Genomic DNA, 20,945 nt, shown 5'->3' with positions numbered 1-20,945 from the left:
AGCTAAAAAATAACAGCTTTATGTTGGCATTGTTAATAAATCTTAGAATATGACATTTTTAAAAGATATTTTTATAAATTTTTTATTTTATTATACAAGAATTTACTGTATAATTAACGTACAGACCTATCTTAATTATAGAGTAGCTTTGCTACTAAGATTAATATTGAGTTTACGTCTTAGTGTAAAATATATTCATTTTAAAAATCCTTTTTTGGTCAGCCAAGGATGAAATGTTTTTTTTTGTGGAGCGTTTGATCTTAATTTCAATATTTGTACATACAAAAATTTTATAGAATTATCCTATAGATTTAACACTTATTCATAAAGAAAGGGGAAGAAAAATAGCCTAAAACCATCAGAGGAACATCCAACCGATTTCCCTTTGGAGGGTGGTGATACGCTGTTCCAAAATAGTTATAAACCTTACATACACCTATAGGGAACTGTATCGTCTTAGTGAAATCTTTCGCTATAGACAGATAGAAATCCTGTTACTAAGCGTTGTTTTTAGAGATATTGTCCATCCTTGTTTTAATAAAAATTATGTTTATGAAGTATAACTGTATGAAATTGATTTAAACGACCAAATTAACATTTAAATTTAACCCATTTTATTTATGTTCATAAGATTGTGGTTTTTTTCTTCCTTAAATCACTAGCGGCTTCGCCATCAGAGGTCTCTAGGGGCACTTGAGTGTCCCCCTCCCCCATTTTAAATTTTAACAAAACAAAGTAAGTGTTTTTGGGGGTGTTATGTCATTTATTTTGAAGGGCGGTGGTCAAAATAGTTTTAAACCTTTTTAAGTCCAATAAAAAGATTATTGTAAAGGAGAACCATATCGGTTCAGCGGTTAGTGAGACTCCTTGGTACATAAGACATAGAGACTCACAGACATCCTGTTACTTTTTTATTGTCCAATAGTTTTAATATACAGGATGGGGCAATTTAGTTTATCATCATTGGGGAGGTACATCAATTTATCGTCCATTGTCTTATCCCCTAAAGTTTCTGACAAACTTGTATCAATTTAGTTCGCAGCTTGATTCTAGAATTACCTACCAAGAAAATAAGACCGGTTATCTCTAAAAACAGCCAAGATAATAGGCGAAAAGCATAGCAAACTATTTAAGCAGGGAAAAGACAATGGTTATAATTGGTTGAAAAGTTTGGTCACCAACCAATCAAAATTCTACGAAAGTATTCAAAGTTAATGAGCAAGCAAATAAGAAAAAAAACGTGGTTCTAAAACTCTGTGTACAAGTGTTTTTTATTGTCCAATATCCCCTCCCTCCATGATTCAAAACTTCCTTTAAAATAACACACTACCGTTTTACTGATCTTAAATTTCATATACTCACACACACAGACACACATTCCAAAACTTTTTTATTATTAATTTTGGCATTTTTATTTTTGGTGTAATCGTATTAACATATCCATGTAATATAGTATGGTACAGTTTTAAGTGTGAAAGAAAGAGATATAGAAAAAAAGAGAGAAAGAGAGAGAGAGAGAGAGAGAGAGAGAGAGAGAGAGAGAGAGAGAGAGAGAGAGAGAGAGAGGGAGGGAGAGAGAGAGAGAGAGAAGAGAGACAGAAGAAATAACTATAGAAAACTTTTGACTATCTAAAATTTTTATATCTAACCAATTTTAATTTAAAAATGCCCAGAATAAGATTAAAATTTTCCACTGTGCACATTCCTTTTGGCTTGGATTAATTTTAGTTAACCATAAGGTCCTCTATATTTTTTAAGGGAAAAAGGTATAAGAAAATTCAATTTAAAATGGATCAATTGAAATTTTAATTTTTAATGGATTTGTTGTTCAGTTCGTAGTAGGAGGGAGGGGATTGGGTAAATGGGATGTATAGGAGGGGGAGGGGGGTATTTTAGCCAGCTGCTAGTATCTCTTTATTAGAGTACATAAACATCTGGTGCAACATCCAAGTAATAGTTCTCGATAAAATTAACTCTATGTCTCGTTGATATTGAGTCAGCCATGACTACTTTTATTTTATTATTAACATATCAAATGCTGGTTTAGTGGTTCAGTGAAGCTTATAAATGTTTTCGTATGGTTTTAGGCTATTTTCACCCGCCACAAAAAAGCCCATTCTGTAGATCAAAATTATTCGGTTAAAAAGTTTGGATACTAGTACATAGTATGGAACCAACCAATCAAAGTACCAAAAGTTTTTGAGTAAAGGATATACGACTTTGGGCACAAGAGAAATTTACTGTCCAATGTCCCCTCCCTCCCTAAAGCGACGCTTCATATAAAGACATAGTTTGTCGTATTACTTGGAATTTAATCTGATTTCAAATTACCAGGCTTTTAGTTTAGCAGCTGCTAACTTGGAATTTACAGGGAAGGAGGGGATATTGGGTTATTAATTACACTAGTACCCAAAGTTTTATAACTAAGTTTTTTATTCGTTGGCCTAAATACTATGAGAATTTTTCTCGTATTCATTCGAATCCGGTGGATAAGAACCGGTTCTCATCCATACGAAAAAACTATGTCTAGCATTGTATTATAAACGGCTTTCTACGAATATAAAAATGTACAATCATAAGATTAAAACCAGTTTTTTTAGCCCGCGCCTTCGGCACCGCGGAAAGCTGTTTATAATACGATGCGAGAAATAAATATTATTAAATTTTGATTGGAAGGTTGATTAATTAGCAGTGTCCAAACGTTTCAACCAATATGAGAGAATCAGATGAAGTCAGAGCAGGTATAAGACAATGAACTTCAATTTAATAAAATTCCTAATAAAGATAAAGAAAATAACCCCATCAGTAGATTGAAATGATTGGCCTTTAAGCTTGGATACTGCAACTTTTAACCAACTATTCAAGTTCCCAAAGTTTTTGAGCCAATGAAAGAGAGGTCATATTTATATTATTTGGGTACCAGTGTAATTTACTGTCAAAGTTCCCTCCCTCCTTAAATCCTATATGTGGATGTTGTCATCCTTGTTTTTCCTAACCTAGAACCTTAGGCTGTATTAGCATGCTGATACTTCATAGAAATGGATATAGGATATACGTGGATATTATGACACGGGAAAATTGGTCGTCAGTTTAGCTGGCTAAAATGGATATTATTTATTGGTAGTGCGTTCATCTAGTGGGAAGGAAAGGAATAAAGGGGATGGATGAGAGAGGGGGTATCGTTATTTTAGCCAGCAACAAGTTTCACTTTATTAGAGTACATGGTATTCTGGTGTGAGATTCAAGTTTTAATATATCCATTGTATTAGCAAACCTGCTGTTAATTCATAGAGCAGCTGAGAATCTGAGAGAGAGAGAGAGAGAGAGAGAGAGAGAGAATCTGTAATTGATCCTGTGATTTCCTACTGCGAATTTTAGTAGCGAAGCTACTCTATTGTATTAATATGTCCATACGTTAAACTGTGTTCAGTTATCTGTCTATCTATCTTATCAATCCATCTCTCTATCTTTCTATCTAGCTAAATATATAATCTATCTATATTTCTATCTACCTAACTATCTATCTTAGAAAGCATTATCATGTGATATATAACCCCAAGGCGACTTTTAAACCTATTAATATGAAAAGTTATACATGTTTTGAACATTTTTCATAAGATTTCTCAAATTCACACTTTTTTTGCAGAAAGAGAGAGGGGACAATGGGCAGTTTATTACACTAGTCCCCAAAGTTTTATAATATCGTTTTCTTATTAGCTTAGCAACTTTGTTTTGAGTGTTCAAGTGTTTCAACCAGTAATTTTAATCTACAGAGGGGGAAATATTTTAACATTGTTAGTATTTACCAATTAATCAAGTTTTTATAAAAGTACCCAAACTTTTTATTGGAAAGAATGTGTATACAAAACTTTGGATACCCGTGTAATTAATAGTCCAATTTCCCCTTCTTCACTGAAATATTTAAATTGTAAGATTATGATTAATATTTTTATTTTTGAATGAGAAAAATATTTTAATTATTTATCAGAAATATTTTTCTCATGTATTATGTAGTGAGATCCACTAAAGAATTGTTCTTTACTAAAGTAGCTAAAAATAGTGAAGCTTTCCATAATTAGAATAGATTCTTAAACAGGGAGGGAGGGGACATTGGCCTGTTTTTACACTTGTCTCCAAAGTTTGTAATCATGTTTTCTTATCCGTTGGCTCAACAACATTGTGGACTATTATTGAATTTTGATTTCTTGGTTCATTTGGTTTAGTGTCCAAACGTTTCAACCACTAATTATAATCTACAGAAATGCTAATTTTCTGTATCATTATTGGGGATGTACATCAATTTATCTGCCATTGTCTTATCCCTTTAGATCCTTGATTCTTAGTCCTAATGACAAAAAGACATCCTGTTACTTTTTATATATAGGATAACGCTTACGTTGAAATTTCTGTTTTAGCATACATAATTTAGTTCGCGTACCTAACTCTTATGAGTGTGTCGGTCTATTTTAAATAAAAAATCAATTAGAAATATTTCTCCTTTCTTTCTCTCCCTCTCTTTCTTTCACATCCTCTCTCTCTCTCTCTAGTTCTCTCTCTCTCTCTCTCTCTCTCTCTCTCTCTCATTCTCTCTCTCTCTCTCTCTTTCTTTCCCGTTTTCCTTTCTTTCTCCCCACCCCCTCCACTTACAAAAATATGTTTATAACTCTTTAAATCAAATCAATTTCATATTATGATCGATTCATAAAAAAAACATATATTATAATTGATTAGTTATTTGTTATGTGTTACTCTTTAAGATCTTAAAAACTTCTGTATTTAGGAATATCTGATTTATAGGGAAAAATATATGGTCAATATTAGATTATAATTAGTTGTTGCTTTGGACACTCAACTTAATGAACCAACCAATCAACATGAATTGATGTAGCCAAATATGATAAGACAACGTTTAAGTAGCTTTATTATTAAACTTTAGGGACTAGTATAAACAACTTAATATCCCCTCCCCTCTAAAGAGTTAAAAATGAGAAAATGAAAAGCGATGGATACATAGCTAGGAACAAACGACATACAGACGGTAAATAGGACCTAATTATAGAGGAGCAACTGTTAAACATTCCAGGGATCTTAAAGGATAAGACAATACACGATAAACTGATATATTTATCCCCAAATGCAATGGTGATAGAAAAAATTTTTTCTTCCGTAGATTAAGTATATTACTTTTAACACCGAACAGTCAAAATTAAATGAAAATACCCAAAGTTTTAAATTCAACGAATAAAAGTTTGGGTACCAGTATAATTTAAGGTCCTATATCCCTTCCCCCCCTGTCAACATTCATAATTATTATGTTATTATTATGGAAGAGATCTGACATCTCAAACATCCAACAAACAACCTGTCAATTTGCCGAGGGAGGGAGGGAGGGGACATTTGGCATTGTATATTATACCGGTACCCAAAGTTTTATAAAAGTATTCTTTCTATTTTATTGGCATCAAAATTTCTGTTAAATCTTGATTTAGCTATGCAACCCTTTCAACCAATAATACAATATTGTTTATTATCATTGGGAATGTACATCAATTTATCGTCCATTTTCGTATCCCTAAGATCTCTGTAATTGCCAGACGGTCGAACGTCCATAGACACACATTAGTTATAGAGTATTTTCACTATAAAAAATATTTTTTTTTTTCAAATTTCCAATTGTAATATTTAATAAGATTTAATAATTGATTTCCGTAAATGTCTCCTCTCTCGAGTCGTCAGGGAGGTAGGGAATGGGTTAATGGCGCTGAAATTATTCTTGATCCCATATCTCCCTAATAATTACAAGATAAAAAAAGGCAGGTAAAAATTGGGGGGATGATAAATTTATGTTCCATTGTCTTATCCCTAAACCCCTGAGGTCCAGAGGACCTAACTGTGGGAATTTTAAAATTCACAGGGAGGGAGGAGACATTGGACTGGAAATTACACTTGTGCACAATCTTGCAGAACCAAGTTATCGTATTCGTAGGCTCCAAACTAGTAGTTGGTTCCAATATATAATTATATATTTAATTTATAGATTGGGTAAATTTGTTTATCATGATAGGGTTGTATATCAATTTATCAACCCTTGTCATATCCATGAATTTGTGTGAATTATCCAATCATCCTAAAACAGATATCTTCTGTTAAAAACTTTTTAGGGGGGTTTGAGCAGGGATCTTAAGGGATAAGACAAAGGACAATAATTGATATACAACTCCAATGATGAACCTCGTAAAAGTGTCGAACTATGACGTCAGAAAAAATAACAATTAACCAATGAGAAGCCAGTATTCACTGTAATTGACCAATGGTAAAATATATAGCGGTCTCTCATTGGTTAATTGTTAATTTTTTCTGACGTAATAGTTCGACACTTTTACTGGGTTCCCAATGATTATAAACAAAATTACTTCTTTGTAGGTATTAAAATTTGTTTTCAACCAATAATTTTAATATGCAGAAGGGATGTTTTTATTTATCATCATTGGGGATAAATAAAAGTCTAATAAGTGATGAGACAATGCAATGGTTAACAAATTCCCCCCCACCCCTCAAAGCCAAAAATATCTACTTGTTAAATTCTCCCTTTGGTAACTCTACGCCTCTTTACTAGCATAAAACGAAGAACTCAATCGGTTCAGTGGTTATCGAAGTCTTAAGCTATTATTTTGATAGTTTATGGCGACCCTTTGGCTTTGGTCTTTTAGTTAATTTTAAAAGTAATTGTTCAGCAAATATTTAAAGAGAACGTTTTCTTCCTCTCTCTCTCTTTCTCTCTTCCTCTCTCTCTCTCTCTCTATCTATCTTTCTATCTCTCTCTCAATCTCTTTCTCTCTCTCTCCCTCCCTCTCTGTGTATTTGCTGATATAAATTACACTTGTATTTACTTAAGGTTTGATTAAAACCACTTCAAGGTTCTGTCGATGGGCGTGCGAAAGGGGGGGAGGGGGTTGAGGTAAAAACTGTGAACGCCTCTGGTTTCTACCCCACAATTCATTGCAATGGTAGGGATGGGTGAATAGCGAAAATCTTATTAAATATTAGGTTTGACAGCTCCTTTTATATTTGTAAAAAATTTTTTTATATTAAAAATGGATACATTTAAATTTGGGGAAAAGGTCAACACCTCCCCACAACTTAGTTGCTTCTAGAGGCTTCTAGATGCGTTGTCGCTAGTATAGATAGATAGGAAAAGGAAATAAAAAAGGAGTGCTTAAACCTATTTGTTTAGAAACTAGTCATACTATTAAAGAAAATAATTTTAGCTACTTTAATATTTGTTTTTCTCTATAGATATGTAGATAGATAAATAGGCAGATAGATAGATAGATATATAGATATTTTAATAGATAGATAGATGAATACAAGTAGAAAGACAGAAATTCTTGTTCTCATAGCGTCAATTTTGAAGAATTTAGTAATTAATCAAAATTTGTGACAATTATATGAATGTAAGTATGTTAGTCAAAATTCCTAAATTTTTCAATAATTTTTCCCCAATACTTTGAATATCTTTATCTTAATACAATTTTCTCATATCGAAAACATTTAAAAATTCTCAAAACTTTGCTTTAATTTTCGATTTTTTACAGTTAAATTCTAAAGATATTACCTAAGTTAAGGTAAGCAAAAAAATGACTGACCAAGGGGGGGGGGGGTGTTTGTACACTTAGTGTATTGGGGGGTCTTTTGCTCCACTAGCTCCTTGAAGGAAAGTCCCAAAATTCAATTTTTAAAGTTTTCCGTATACATCCAGTCATATAAGAGATTTTGCAAAAACAAATTGGGTTGATAACTATAAAAAACAAGCCCACACGTCCCTCCCAAAATTTTATACTGAATTTCATTTCCTGTACAAACTCCCTCCCCTCCCCCCCCCCCCCCCCAGTTCATTTGTACTGAAAATTTTGGGTACCAGAGTAAATTACAATCCAATTCTATATTTCCTCCCTTGCATGCAATTATCCTAGTATTTCATTGACTTACGAACTGACGGACTTACCATTTATAAATAGTAGGAGCTGCACTAATAGTGAAAATTTTTTCGTCAATAGATCTATCTCTGTCCAACTGACTGTTTACATTTCAATTTTAAATATTTGGATTTAGAGTCATCTACCTTCAAAATTACATAGATAGATAGATTGATAGGTAGTTTCTATTATATCTATCTATTTTTTATCATTTATCTATCTATTTTCTATTTGAATTAACAAATCTATTTTTATTTCAGGTTCTTTGCCGATGAAATAGAGAAAGAAAGGCAAGAGAGAGAGAGAGAGAGAGAGAGAGAGAGAGAGAGAGAGAGAGAGAGAGAAAAGAGAAAATTTTGAATGATAAACATGTATAAAACAGATATTTAGACAGGATTCATAGATAGCTAAATGAAAGAAAAAATACCCCCCCCCCCTAAAACTTATTAAACATTATAATTGTCATTTTCTCGGCCGCTTGTGAAATTTGCTTCTGAAATTTGTTATGAAGATTCTTTCTTGAATAAGCATATAAGGGGGGGGGGGGGGGGGGCGTAATGACATTTATTCGTAATCCGTGAGCAAAATGGTCTAAATATTTAGCTAGACCCTTCAAACTTGGTATATAAGCCTAGTCCTATAGGTATTACATCTAAATGGCAAAAAAATCCAAAATTTTTTATTCTAAGGTTAGGTTAGGTAAGAAAAACCCTGCGGAAATGGGGTTTTTAGGCTTTTTTGGGTCTATTTTAATGTGGAAACTTACCTTAAATTGTTTTTTCTTAGGGTTTTAACTTAAATACACTGTATCTATTCATATGGACATTATTTAAGATGATTCAGCAAGTCGGGGACCGACCCCAGGGGGCTAAGTGGGTGGCCCGCAGGGGTTAAGTGCCTTTTTCCCAATACATATGTTGTGATGCATCTAATTATAGGTTATTTAGGTCAAGGAACTCAAATTTAGAGCTAAAATAAGCATCAGACTAATCTGAAGCTAGCCCCAGCGGGCTAGGTTGGTGGCCCGCAGGGGTTAAGTGCATTTTTTCCAATATATATCTTGTTATATATCAAAATATAGGTTTTTTAGGTCAAGAAACTCAAATTCTGAGCAAAAATTAGCATTAGACTAACCTGAAGCTAACCCCCTCCCCCCCGGGCTAGGTTGGTTTTCTGCAGGGCTTAAGAGCATTTACTTAACCTAACCTAGAAACTTACTTATAATTTTACTTGGTTTTTTTAATAAACTTTGTCTATTAATGAGGACTTTATTTAAGATAATCCAGCAAGTCGGGAACCGACCCCAGCGGGCTAGGTTGGTAGCCCGCAGGGGTCAAGTGCATTTTTTCCAATATATATCTTGTAATATATCAAATATAGGTTTTTTAGGTCAAGAAACTCAAATTCTGAGCGAAAATTAGCATTAGACTAACCTGAAGCTAACCCCCCCGGGCTAGGTTGGTTTTCTGCAGGGCTTAAGAGCATTTACCTAACCTAACCTAGAAACTTACCTAAATTTTTACAGGTTTTTTTCGTGTATAAATTGGGTCTATTAATGAGGACTTTTTTAAAAAATTTTCCAGAAAGTCGGGGACCGACTAATCTGAAGCTAGCCCAAGCGGGCTGAAGGGTGGCCTGGAGGGGTTAAGTGCATTATTTTCCAAAATACATCTTGTGATATATCAAAATATAGGTTTTTAAAGTCAAGAACTCAAATTCAGAGCTAAAATAAGCATTAGAATAATCTGAAGCTAACCCCAGCGGGCTAGTTGGGTTGCCCACAGGGCTTTATTGCATTGTACCTAACCTAACCTAGAAACTTACATTTAATATTATTTTTTTTAGGTTTTGTTTCTCAAATAAACTGTCCATTCATGAGGATCTTATTTCAGATGAGCAAGTCGAAGACCGACCCCAGCGGGCTAGGTGGGTGGCCTGCAAGGGTTAAATGCATTTTTTAGAAAAAGTATGTGTTATCATACATCAAATTATAGGTTTTTTAGGTCAAGAAACTAAAATTTACAGCTAATAAAAGTATCAGACTAATCTGAAGCTAGCCCCAGCGGGCTAGGTGGGTTGCCTGCAAGTCTTAAGTGCATTTTACCTAACCCAACCTGGTACCTTACTTGTTTTTTTAGGGTTTTTTTCTGGAATGAACTGTGTCTATTTATTAAATAAGATGATCAAGCAAGTCAGCGACCGACCCCAGCAGGCTAGGTGGGTGGCCCGCCAGGGTTAAGTGCATTTTCAAAAAGTATGTGCTGTCATACATAAAATTATAGGTTTTTTAGGTCCAGAAATTCAAATTTAGAGCTAATAATAGAAATAGACTAATCTGAAGCTAGCCCCTGCGGGCTAGGTGGGTTGCCTGCAAGGCTTAAATGCATTTTACCAAACCTAACCTAGAATCTTACTTTTTTGAAGGTTTTTCAATTAAATAAACTGTTCATAAGAACATTATTTAAGAGGATCCAGCAATTCGGGGACTGACCCAGGCGGGCTAGGTTTTACATAGATACACAGTGTTCAGTCCTAAAGCCATCATTTAAAAGATTCTTCATACAGGAGGCTGACCCAAGGAGGTCCCCAACTTGCTGGATGAACTAAAATAATGTCCTCATTCATAGACACAGTTCATTCAAGGAAAAAACCAAAAAATAAGTAAGTTTCTAGGTTAGGTTAGGTTAGGTAAAATGCACTTAAGCCCTGCAGAAGATCTACCTAGCCCACAGGGGTTAGCTTCAGGTAAGTCTTATGCTAATTTTAGCTCTGAATTTGAGTTTCTTGACCTTAAAAACCTATATTTTAATATATAACAAGATGTATATTGGAAAATAATGCATTTAACCCCTACGGGCCACCGCCCTAGCCCGCTGGGGCTAGCTTCAGATTAGTCTTATGCTAATTCTAGCTCTGAATTTGAGTTAACTGACCTAAAAAACTTATAGGTAATTAGATGTATCACAGCATATATATTGGGAAAAATGCACTTAACCCCTGTGGGCCACCAACCTAGCCCGCTGGGGTCAGTTCCCGACTTGCTGGATTATCTTAAATAAAGTCCTCATTAATAGACAAAGTTTATTTAAGAAAAAACATGTAAAAATATGAGTAAGTTTCTAGGTTAGGTTAGGTAAATGCTCTTAAGCCCTGCAGAAAACCAACCTAACCCTAGGGGGTTAGCTTCAGGTTGGTCTAATGTTAATTTTCGCTCAGAATTTGTGTTTCTTGACCTAAAAAACCTATATTTTGATATATAACAAGATATATATTGGAAAAAATGCACTTAACCCCTGCGGGCCACCAACCTAGCCCGATGGGGCTAGCTTCAGATTAGTCTAATGCTTATATTTGCTCTGAATTTGAGTTCCTTGACCTAAAAAACCTATAATTAGATGTATCACAACATATGTATTGGGAAAAATGCACTTTACCCCTGTGGGCCACCCACCTAGCCCCCTGGGGTCGGTCCCCGACTTGCTAAATCATCTTAAATAATGTCCATATGAATAGATACAGTGTATTTAAGATAAAACCCTAAGAAAAAACAATTTAAGGTAAGTTTCCACATGAAAATAGACCCAAAAAAGCCTAAAAACCCCATTTCCGCAGGGTTTTTCTTACCTAACCTAACCTTAAAATAAAAAAATTTGGATTTTTTTGCCATTTAGATGTAATACCTATAGGACTAGGCTTATATACCAAGTTTGAAGGGTCTAGCTAAATATTTAGACCATTTTGCTCACGGATTACGAATAAATGTCATTACGCCCCCCCCCCCCTTTTATTGCACTTTAATATAAACTTTCCGGCTTAAAACTTGATTAGGTCTTTTAAACCTTAGATTCCCAAACTTTGGACCAATTATTAAAATATATTCTAGTTACCTACTCTCCCACCCTGTATTGTTTATTGATAATACCTTAATATTTATGTTTAATTTGTATATACAAATCATAAAGTAGAACATTTTACTAAATTTTGCTAAATATTCTTTTTAAATGAATTTGATTAAATTTCTTTCTAAATGTCTAGCTATCTAGTTGTTTCGATATATTTCTGTCTTTCTGGCTTCTGAATGATTGAGTAGTATATTTGTATTTACGTGTCTAACTATCTTAAGGGACAGATGGACGGACAGACGGACGGACGGATAGACGGAAAGACAAACATCATTCTACTTTGTATTATAAATATCAGTCTAACTATCCATCTGTTTCCCTCATGTGTTGAGACAAAAAGTGTCTCAAAAATCAGCCATGTGACGTCATAAAAATGAGGGATTATCCATTTCTTTTTTTAGGGGTTTTCTTTTCCACTTCGCCTCTCCCTCATTTTTATGACGTCACATGGCTGATTACGCTAGCGGTTACGCCCCTTGAGACTTAAAGACAGTGGTGCAGCAAGATTCTTCTATGTCCACACACAGACAGACACCCTCTTACTTTTAGATTATAGCCTGTTTTTGTACTGTCAACTTATTGTAATTCAAAGTCTTTAGAAATGTACTAAAATCCAAGGCTTGCGTCCTATACTGATAAAAATCTCAAGTTATATCTAAAAACCACAAATTTTCTTAGCTTTAAAAAACTATTAAAGATATGCTTCTGATTTTTGTGTGTGTAGATTACTTGCATGACACTGTATAACTTAATCTGCCTGTCCGTCAGTTTGATCGTCCTTCATATTCCATATTTTAGCTTCGCTACTTATAGATGTTGTTCTGCAGATTTTTTGTGAAAACACTATCAAGTAGCGGCGCTACACTATATTCTTGTCAGTACGTCATTTTGTCTGAGTATATTAATGAAATGTACTGTAGCTTCCTTATGTAATTAAGGATTTTCAAAAATTAGATGTTGCAATTTTCAAAAAGATAGATGTCGCAATTTTCTATTTCCTATTTTCTACTTCTATTTCCCTTTTTCTCCTTTTCTCTTCCTTTCTTATTATCTCCTTTTTTCTTTTACAAAACTATCAGCTCTACGCCCCTAGAAGCCTCATGGGTTCATGGGGGGGGGGGGAGGTGGGGTGTGAGTCGACCATTCTGAACTTTCTGTCATAGTTTTTAGAGGTGATTTCTCTTGGGCGGGTGATGCTTCCCTCCCCCAAAATAGTTATAAACCTTTCCAGGACCTATGAGAAAAGGAAAACCATATTGGTTCAGTGGTAAAAGAGAGATTCTTAGTTACTCACAGACAGACAGACAAACACATATCTTGTTACTTTTATATAATGATACTTTGAATTTTTAATGCTACGCTTACGCTAATTAGGGATGTTATCATCCTTGTTAAACCACAAATGGCCACACATTGATATGATATCTATTAGACCAAGCCATTATCCTCTTACATTCTAATGATCCATTATAACCCCACCCCCTTTTAAAACATTATGGAGGATCTTACCGGATACGACAATAGACGATAAATTGATATACTTCTCTGTTCGATGATAAACAAAATTACCTCTTCTGTAGTTTTTGATTATTGGTGGAAAAGTTTAAACACTGCTTGTTTGTACCAACCAATCGATATTTAATAATGGTTTAAGGCTATTTTATGGTGGAATTATTTTAGGGAAAAATTAAATTAATAGAAAACTGCCAAGATAACCTCTCTATTGTTTGGCGAGCTAACATGCTATTGTCATTTCAATGGATATAAAACATATGGATATTATGGCAGATTCTCGCATACCCTGCTAAAACGTTTCTCCCAGTTGGCTAATATAAAGAAAAACCCTTCCTCTGACAATGAAAGAACTTATTGACCAATATTTAAGGACTATAGCCACCTAAAATGACGACTAAAATTCCCCAGACACAATATCCACGTATTCTATATCCATTGTCATTTCGCCTTCGCTTTCAGCCGGTATTCTCACAAAACCTCAAATCTAATTTTTTTTAATAAAAAAGGATTAAATGTTATTTTCATTAATAGTGTAGCAATAACATTCCGTAAAACTCTTTTCTAATATTCTAAGTAAGACAGACAAACAGACAAACGTTAATTAGTTGCGCTACTTAAGACATACAAAAAACTTGATTGGAAATATTATAGAAATACCAATTTTAAACTGAAACAATTTGTTCCATTCATAACTCTTTAAATTCAGGGATCTTAAGGGATAAGACAATGGCAGATATATTGATGTACAACCCACTGATGATACACAAATTAATCCCTTCCGGAGATTACAATTAGTGTTTGAAATGTTTGGACACTCAACCAATATAAATTTAAGTCGTTAAGCCAATGAATAAGAAAATGTTACTATAAAATTTTAGGGACTAGTATAAAAAAACAGCCCAATGTCCTTTCCATTCCCGGTTCAAATATTATTTTATTTTTCAGACTGCTAAAAAATGATTGAAAATTAGTCCAAAAAAATGGACCATAGAAATGAAGAAAAGTTTTGGGGACCCAAAAATCCCCCAAATATACATTTTAATGGCATTAACAATGCTCAAATGCCAATGAGAGGACATTCTCCGCTAGGCAACAATGGCAACGGGTATATGCAGCACAACCAATGGCATCATCACCAGCAAGGCCCAATAAGTCCCCAATCAATGCCATATCATCCTAATCATGATCCATATCAGCAGCAACCATCAGTTCCGTATTATCATCAGCATCATCAACAGCAGCAATCATTGCCTTATTATCTTCCAACCACATCATCTGCAAACAACACCAGATTTGCTGACAGCATTCAGCAAGATTTATTCCAACAACAACAACAGTTGCACAATCCCTACCTCAACAATGGTCCTCCCAACAATTCAAATTATCTCGTCACCCGGCAGAGACCCTTGGGGAGTGCCAGTCAAACTAACGCTGCAGCTTCATACTTTGCGAAAAAGCATCTAAAAACAACAGTTGCATCGACCGGACCCCCCAAACAAAACAATGATATCTATGCGACACGCTCAAGCAGTGAGGATTCCTCGGAACGATTAAGAATAAATTTTAGAAGCATTATAGTGAAGGCTGCGCCACAGTTGCCAAGTGGACTGCTTGGGAGGATTGAGGCGGGGGATGTTGATGGTGGGGGGCAACAGGGTGGGAAGGTGAGGGTGGTGGTCAGGGTTGCCACCAAGGAGCCACTAGGGTTGCCGGACCTAAACCTGGACAAGCCAAAGTTTTTCCAGGTAGGCAGTATTTTTATAAAAAAAATATAGCATCTCTTCAAGTCTTGATCATTTGGAAATTAATTATCACATAACATGAAGGAGATGATTAGGGTAGTCAGGAAAACCGCCCAAAGCAATTGTTTAAACTTAAAAGTACAACCCATTTGGACCAGCAATTTTATAGTTCTTTAGATTCAGCATAGAATGAAAGCCAGGGAGGGAGGGGGCATTTGACTTAAATTCACATTGGTACCCAAAGATTCAAAAACATCGTCAAAAAACTTTGGGTACTTCATTGATTTTTGATTAGTTAGACTTTTTAATCAATAATTTTAATTTATTGTTTATCATCATTGGGGATGTGTAGCATTTCATAGTCCATTGTCTATCCCTCTAGATCCCTGGATAACACCTTAATTGATTTTGAAATATCTTTGTAATTTGTTATCCTTGTTTAAATATTCATTTTTTTAGGTTGATGCTAAGAAACGGCAGATAACGTTGCTCGACCCTACCGTTACACGAACTGCGGGCGGCGAAATACCGATAGAAGACCGCAAAGTCGGTGTGGCCGCGCCAAAAATGTTTGCCTATGACGGCGGTATATTCAGTGCCGCCGACAATCAAGAGGACATTTCGGCGGCGTGTTTGGCGGATGTTATTGGTGCCGTTATGAACGGTAACGATGGCTGTCTGTTTGCGTTTGGACATAACAATTTGGGGAAAACGTTTACAATGCTAGGAACGGATTTATAAAGTAATGGATAAAATATCTGAAATGGTAATTATAATTTTGAGGTTTTTTAAAATACCTAAGTCATGTTTGAATAACATAAAACGAAATAGATCTTACTATAAAAAAGTGTTTTTTATCGCATCGTATTATAGATAGCTTTCCGCGGATTTTAAAATGCAAAATTATAACATTTAAACCAGTATTGTCTATAACATTATTTTTCGGTATGGCTGAGAACCGGTTCTAATACACCGGATATTGATCGGTTTCGAAGCCATACTGGTATGATTTAGATTTTGAATTATCCATTTTTATAAATCCATTATGCCCATAGGCGAAGATACAAGTACGGTTTCCATTGGTATTATACCTACAGCCGTCGCCTGGCTGTACAAGGTCATAAAGGACCGGAAAAGTCGGTCCAATGTTCGGTTTTCCATCCGGGTGTCGGCTGTTGAAATGAGGAATGTTCTACTAAAATCAACCTAGGATCTAAGTAAAGCTTTTAAAATGGAGAACTCAATCGGTTCAGTAGTTATTTAAATAAAAACCTTACTACTTTTTATATAATACGATTTTTCTATGTATTCTAACAACGTTTTCATATTTGTTGTTTCTTATCAACTTTGGGGACTTAAATTGAATTTTGATTGGTTGGTTTATTAAGTGTTATAAGCAATGATTTTGATATCCAGGAGGGTTAATTTTGTGTATCATCATTGAAATTGAGGATGTATATCAATTTATCGGCCATTGTCTTATCCCTATAGATCCCTTTTAATAAGTAGAACATTGGTAACAAACAGACAACAAGACGAACGGCTGACCGACCTACTGGCGGCTTATTCCAGCGACAGTGACCAGTCGCCGGGCATGTATTTAGGCGGCGGTAACACCGCTCGCGGCGGCGGACAAAGCCTGCTGCAAAATTTGGCGGAAGTGCGGGCCAGTAATGTGGAGAAAGCGGCTTTTTATCTGGATGCGGCGCTTTCAAATAGATCTAAGGATACCCAGGTAGGATGGATAGATAGATGGAAAGTGTCATTTGTGACGTCATAAAAATATGGAGGGATGAGAGGAGAAGAAAATGCAACCCCTGAAAAAGAAATAGATAATAGACAAATTTTTATGACGTCACACGTGACACTTTCCAGCGCTTCTAGATGGAAAGATAGATGGATGGATGTTAGGTCCGTAACCATTCGTCCTACCTAGATGGAAAGGTTTATGGATTGATAGATGGATATATAAATTGATAGATAAATAGTTAGATGGATGGATTGATATATGGAGGGATAGTTATTTAAATGGATGTATGGACAAAAAAAAGAAAACTTTAGAAGATAATTTGATGATTTTTGTGCAAAGAAAGAAATATTTTTCACAAATCTATGCTAAATTTAGTAAATAAAAAAATATAACACTTTGAAAAATAACACCTCAATTGGTGTCAAAAGTATTTGATAAAAACGTGTCAAAATGTCTTATCAATTTAAACTTTACGAGCGGCTCCTAGGCCTTTAGGTGCACTTGAGTGGGAATGGGAGTTAACCCTAATATTGAATTTTTTTTGAGGGGGGGGGAGGAAGGAATTTTTTTTTTGGGCGATTTATCATAGGAGTGTGAAGTTACCCTCCCCAAAATAGCTAAAAACCTTCTTATCTGTAAGAAGTTTTAATGTAAAGGAGAACCATTTCGGTTCAGCGGTTAGCAAGGCCATTAACGGACATTTACACTAACAAACAGAAAAATGAAAAGACATCCTATTACTTTTATTAAAGGATATTAACCGACAAAGCAGTTGCAAATCCTGAAAAATATATCTGCAAAAAAAAGAAGTAAAAAAGGACTGAAAAATCTCCCAAAATTGCAAATTTTCCAAACAAATGAATTACAACGAAAAAATGCCGGTTCTTTGGAAAAATCTATGGATTCATTGTTTTTGAGTAAAAAGAAAAAAATAAGATAGATGATTATAGAGAAAAGGAATAAGAGAAAGAGAGAGAGAGAGAGAAAAAAAAAGAAAGAAAAAGAGAGAGAGAGAGAGAGAGGGGTTTAAGACATATAAAGCATTTTCAATATCATTGATAGATAAATATAAGGAGAATGATATAAAGATAGAGAAAGAGAAAGAGAGAGACAGAGAGAGAGAGAGAGAGAGAGAGAGAGAGAGAGAGAGAGAGAGAGAGAGAGAGAGAGAGAGAGAGAGAGAGAGAGAGAGAGAGATAAAAAAGAAAGAGAGAGAAGAGAGAGAGAGAGAGAGAGAGAGAGAGAGAGAGAGAGAGAGAGAGAGAGAGAGAGAGAGAGAGAGAGAGAGAGAGATAAAGCATTTTTGTGTATACATTTGCACTTCAGAGATTTAGGTCAATTTAGCAAAAAGTAAATCTTTGTGGTGTTCCATTATTTCCGCACAAATGGGGTAAAACATTTAAGATAGACGGTTGAATGTTTTAGTGAAGATTTTCTGTACCAATAGCCATACAATTTATAATTTACTTTGTCCGTCGATCTATCGGCAAAAGTTCTATACTTATTTTAATTAAAAGGGATGAAACAATTGACAATAAATTGATGTACAACCTCAACGATGATAAACAAAATTACCTCTTCCTCTAAACTGTTGAAACGCTATTCGAATCAACAATTCAAGATATAATAAAAGTACACATAGTTTTTTAAGCCATAGGATCAGAAAACGAGTTGGTAAAAATTTGGGTTCTAGTAATTTTTACCTGAAAATAATAGTTTATTTTGGTTTTCATCTTTATTTATGCGGGCATCACGACACACCTATCTTTAAATATGTACATACTTACTTAAGATGCAATGTTCAGTTTTTTATACAAAAATTATTTTGAGCGAGATAGAATAGTTGCGTCCAATAATAGCAAAGCTTTTTTAATGTCCTTTTTAGAAGCAAAGCTACTATTTTACAATTCACATTGTCTATATGTAGATTTCTTTGTGCTTCGCTACTTATGGATGTTGTCATACTTAAGTCTTTCTAGTTATAGCCCAACCCTTTTGATTACAACGTTTACAACAAAAAAATACAAAAATGACGAAAACAATTTTCGTTACTTTTTGAAAACACCAATCTTGTTTATTTTTGATTTAGCTTAAAAATTTGACATTTTTGCATGCTCTGTAAACAAATATAAGCATTTAGTAGAAAATTTGAGATAGGGGGAGAGAGAGAAATAGATAGATAGGAAGAGAAAGACAAAATTAAAGAAAAGGGGAGAAAGAGAGATAGGTAGACAAAGAGAGAAAGAGAAAGACAGAGAGAGAGAGAGAGACAGACAGACAGACAGACAAAAAGACAAAGAGAGAGAGAGAGAGAGACAGACAGACAAAGAGAATAGATAGATAAAGTTATTGATAGATATATATAAATGTATTTATAAATAGATAAAATCAATTGAAAGTAAAATATGCTTGAAATTAAATTTATATATAAAATACTTTGATCTTAAATATTTCAATATACAGAACTAGCGGTCTCTAGTGGCATTTTAAGTAGAAGGGGGAATGGGGAATTTTTTTCAATTTTAGTTTATTATAGAAATCAAAAATATTGGGGGCGATTTCAACTGAAATAAATCATATCGGTCCAGTGTTTATAGCGAGATCCTTCGAGACAGACTCTTATTACTTTAATATAATAATTAAAGACAGATATATAGACAGTCAATAAATTCTTATACATGCTATTATTCTAGGGTCGCGAGTCCCACTTCCTGTACACCCTACATGTCTACCAATACAGCACCAATGTCAAGAGCGGCGGGATGACCGGCGGACGCAGCCGGCTGCACCTGCTCGACCTGGGCAGCTGCGACCGCACGGCGGATAGTAGCGGCGTTGGCGGTTTGAGTAGTATAACACTGTCCGGACTTGGTAACGTTATTCTGGCAATTTTTAACGGCTCCCGCCATTTGCCCTGCAGAAATAGTAAGGTAAGATTTTTTAAAGCAAAGCTATTCTATAGTTGGGTCGGTCCTATAGCACGTCTATAACGGTTTGTTTTTTCGCTAATTTAGACATGGTATAAATGTCTTACGGATTTCAAACTTTGCATGATGATCCCTATAACTTTTAGGTATGTTTTATGAAGCGTTTCAACTCTATAATTGCTACCAGAAAGTCTGTACGTCCATATAAAGAATGCTGATTCCTAACTTTTTGACACCCTTATTTTGTATGATTTTATTAACTTATTAATCTGGTTTTGAATGATTCCTAGGACAACAAGGTACAATATTATAACCGAAGCATCTTTATAATCAAATTCTAAAAAATAGTAGTGCCCAATCTTTTCAGGGATAAGGGATGGGAAACCTGACCAAAAATTAGGTCTCAGCCTCCTTTTAAAAGTGACGGGGCAACTTTTCTTTTTTGCCTATAAAATCAACTCATTTCCCCCAGTTCCTCATTGGCTGTAGGCCAATATCCAATAGCCTGAAACTTGCTTTTAGCATTAACCAATTAATTAATAACAAACGCGTCCCCCAGTTCATTATTGGCTAAATTAATTCAACCAAACATAAATTTCTGCTATTAGAAAGACAACAATGGAAACTTTCTGCTATTAGAATGACAACAATATATATGACGTTCAATCACATCAACTTATTATTAAATTTACACATTAATAAATGTCCATATAGCAAAACATAAATTGAGAGATTGTTTTTTGAAGACTGAGTAGGATTCAACATTTTATACTTTAGAACAATGTGAAAAACTCATGTCTTTAGACAATTTAAAAGTTACATTTCATGTGGAATTGATAACCCATCTAAATGATCACAAATACAAAACTAGTTCAATATGTAAATAAAAGTGTACTGTGTTTTGTTAAAAAAAAAATTTCATTAATTTTGGTAAAAATTATTGCACACTTAATTGAACTTTTCTGTTAATACAGTTAGGGAGTTGAATCCATTTTTATAGAAGCAGAAATATAATCTATGATTATGGTTTGGACCCTCTAAAACTGTAATCTACCCTTCCACTTTCCCCTCTCTTGGTGAAGATATCTTTAACGCCGATACGATTTTTGAAATATAAGATTCCACTTTTGTCT

The 20,945-nt window shown here is 34.5% G+C and overlaps 1 protein-coding gene across 1 annotated transcript in view; it reads left to right on the top strand.

Moving 5' to 3' along the window:
• The first annotated feature begins 14,342 nt into the window (after nt 1-14,342).
• The window catches only part of LOC145329217 (uncharacterized), a 33,594-nt gene continuing 26,991 nt past the window's right edge, over nt 14,343-20,945 (top strand). Inside the window, exons 1-5 of the mRNA XM_080173266.1 lie at nt 14,343-15,138; nt 15,595-15,863; nt 16,192-16,322; nt 16,665-16,870; nt 19,579-19,815. Of these exons, the coding sequence (XP_080029392.1) occupies nt 14,374-15,138; nt 15,595-15,863; nt 16,192-16,322; nt 16,665-16,870; nt 19,579-19,815 (1,608 nt within the window). The 5' untranslated portion in view covers nt 14,343-14,373. The remainder of the gene's footprint in view (nt 15,139-15,594; nt 15,864-16,191; nt 16,323-16,664; nt 16,871-19,578; nt 19,816-20,945) is intronic.

This window comes from Acartia tonsa, chromosome 10 (assembly GCF_053477335.1).
Source record: "Acartia tonsa isolate MP-2025a chromosome 10, ASM5347733v1, whole genome shotgun sequence".
NCBI lineage: Eukaryota > Metazoa > Arthropoda > Copepoda > Calanoida > Acartiidae > Acartia > Acartia tonsa.
Note: the sequence above shows the minus strand (reverse complement) of the source record. Positions and strands in the feature narration are given on the sequence as shown.